This window comes from Hippopotamus amphibius, chromosome 8 (genome assembly GCF_030028045.1).
Source record: "Hippopotamus amphibius kiboko isolate mHipAmp2 chromosome 8, mHipAmp2.hap2, whole genome shotgun sequence".
NCBI lineage: Eukaryota > Metazoa > Chordata > Mammalia > Artiodactyla > Hippopotamidae > Hippopotamus > Hippopotamus amphibius.
The window spans coordinates 80,283,965-80,285,221 of NC_080193.1; the positions used below are offsets into that span (position 1 = coordinate 80,283,965).

Sequence of the window (1,257 nt, forward strand, 5' to 3'; positions counted from 1 at the left end):
CCAAATTTTTTACCATTGTGTGAAAGCTATTAGAGGCAGATTACTCATTAATTACTCTAAACCCATTTCAAACAAACATCAGAGGGTCTTACTCACTTTGTTGGGTTTAATTGCATCTTCGGGTGAGACACATTCAAACAAGAAAAAAAGAAGAGATGTTGATGAGTCTTTGAACGCCAGTTTTATGTGGCTTATTAGGAAGAGAATCGTCTACGGTTTACAGAATCAGAGAATAGTAGGAGAGATACAGAATGCGGAAGCCACAGAAAGGGGGGAAAATAAAACAAACATTCAACAGTAAAATTGCAAGAAAGCATACCATTAAAAATCACCACTCCATTATGTTGGGCTCATACTTTGGTGATGGATGGAGAAGGATTGGATTGGTGTTTTTCATCTAGAGGCAGGATCTCACGGAACAGGGGATATGGATTAAAGTCCTCAGCCTGAGAATCTGTCTCATGTCACCCTTGTAACTTTCAAATCAGGGAGGACTGGCAGAAAGAAAGTCTTACCAACGAGACAGGTACCAGCAGCACCTCCCCAGGAGCCAGCCTGGCAGCCTAGCAGCAACATTGCTTCTTGCAGCAGCTCTTCTGCTGGCAGCAGCTCTTCTGCTTGCAACAGCTCTTCTGCTGGCAACAGCCCTTCCCACAGCCGCAGCCATATGAGTTGCAGCTACAGGTGACGGGGACGCTGCAGCAGCCCCCACAGCAGCCGTAGCAGCAGGGGCAGCAGACCACGGGGACGCTGCAGCAGCCCCCGGGGACGCTGCAGCAGCCCCCACAGCAGCCGTAGCAGCAGGGGCAGCAGCTGGTGCCGCAGCCGACCCGGTAGCGTCTGCCCGTGGTGCAGCTGCCACAGCCGCCACCGCAGCCGCCACAACTTCCACAACCACAGCCGCCCATGGTGTCGGTAGAGAGGACTCAGGAGAGGTGAGGAGGGAGAGTCAGGTGGTGAGGGAGGTCTGATGCGGCCTTCTGCTGGGGGAGGCCCTTATATACCAACTCTGGGGACAGGAGAGGGAAGACATGTGACCGCTTCCCTGTTGCTATTTGACTCAGTTGTCATGGAAGAATCTCATAACGTATTAATTAGTTCCCTTTTTTTGTAATGTCAGTGCGATTTATTAGACAACTTTTTTACTTTTATAAGTCAAATGCCCTAAAAATTCCAGTAAGGGCCCCTGGGAGCCATGGAAAAGGGGCTGCTATCAACAGTCATGGGCACACAAGGAAGGCCCATGTAGCACAACAT

General features: G+C 50.1%; 1 protein-coding gene across 1 annotated transcript; it reads right to left on the reverse strand.

Moving 5' to 3' along the window:
* Nucleotides 1-563: 563 nt before the first annotated feature.
* Nucleotides 564-908, reverse strand: LOC130859190 (small cysteine and glycine repeat-containing protein 5-like). The gene has a single exon (XM_057746493.1). The coding sequence runs from the start codon at nt 906-908 to the stop codon at nt 564-566; it is 345 nt and encodes a 114-aa protein (XP_057602476.1).
* Nucleotides 909-1,257: the final 349 nt, after the last annotated feature.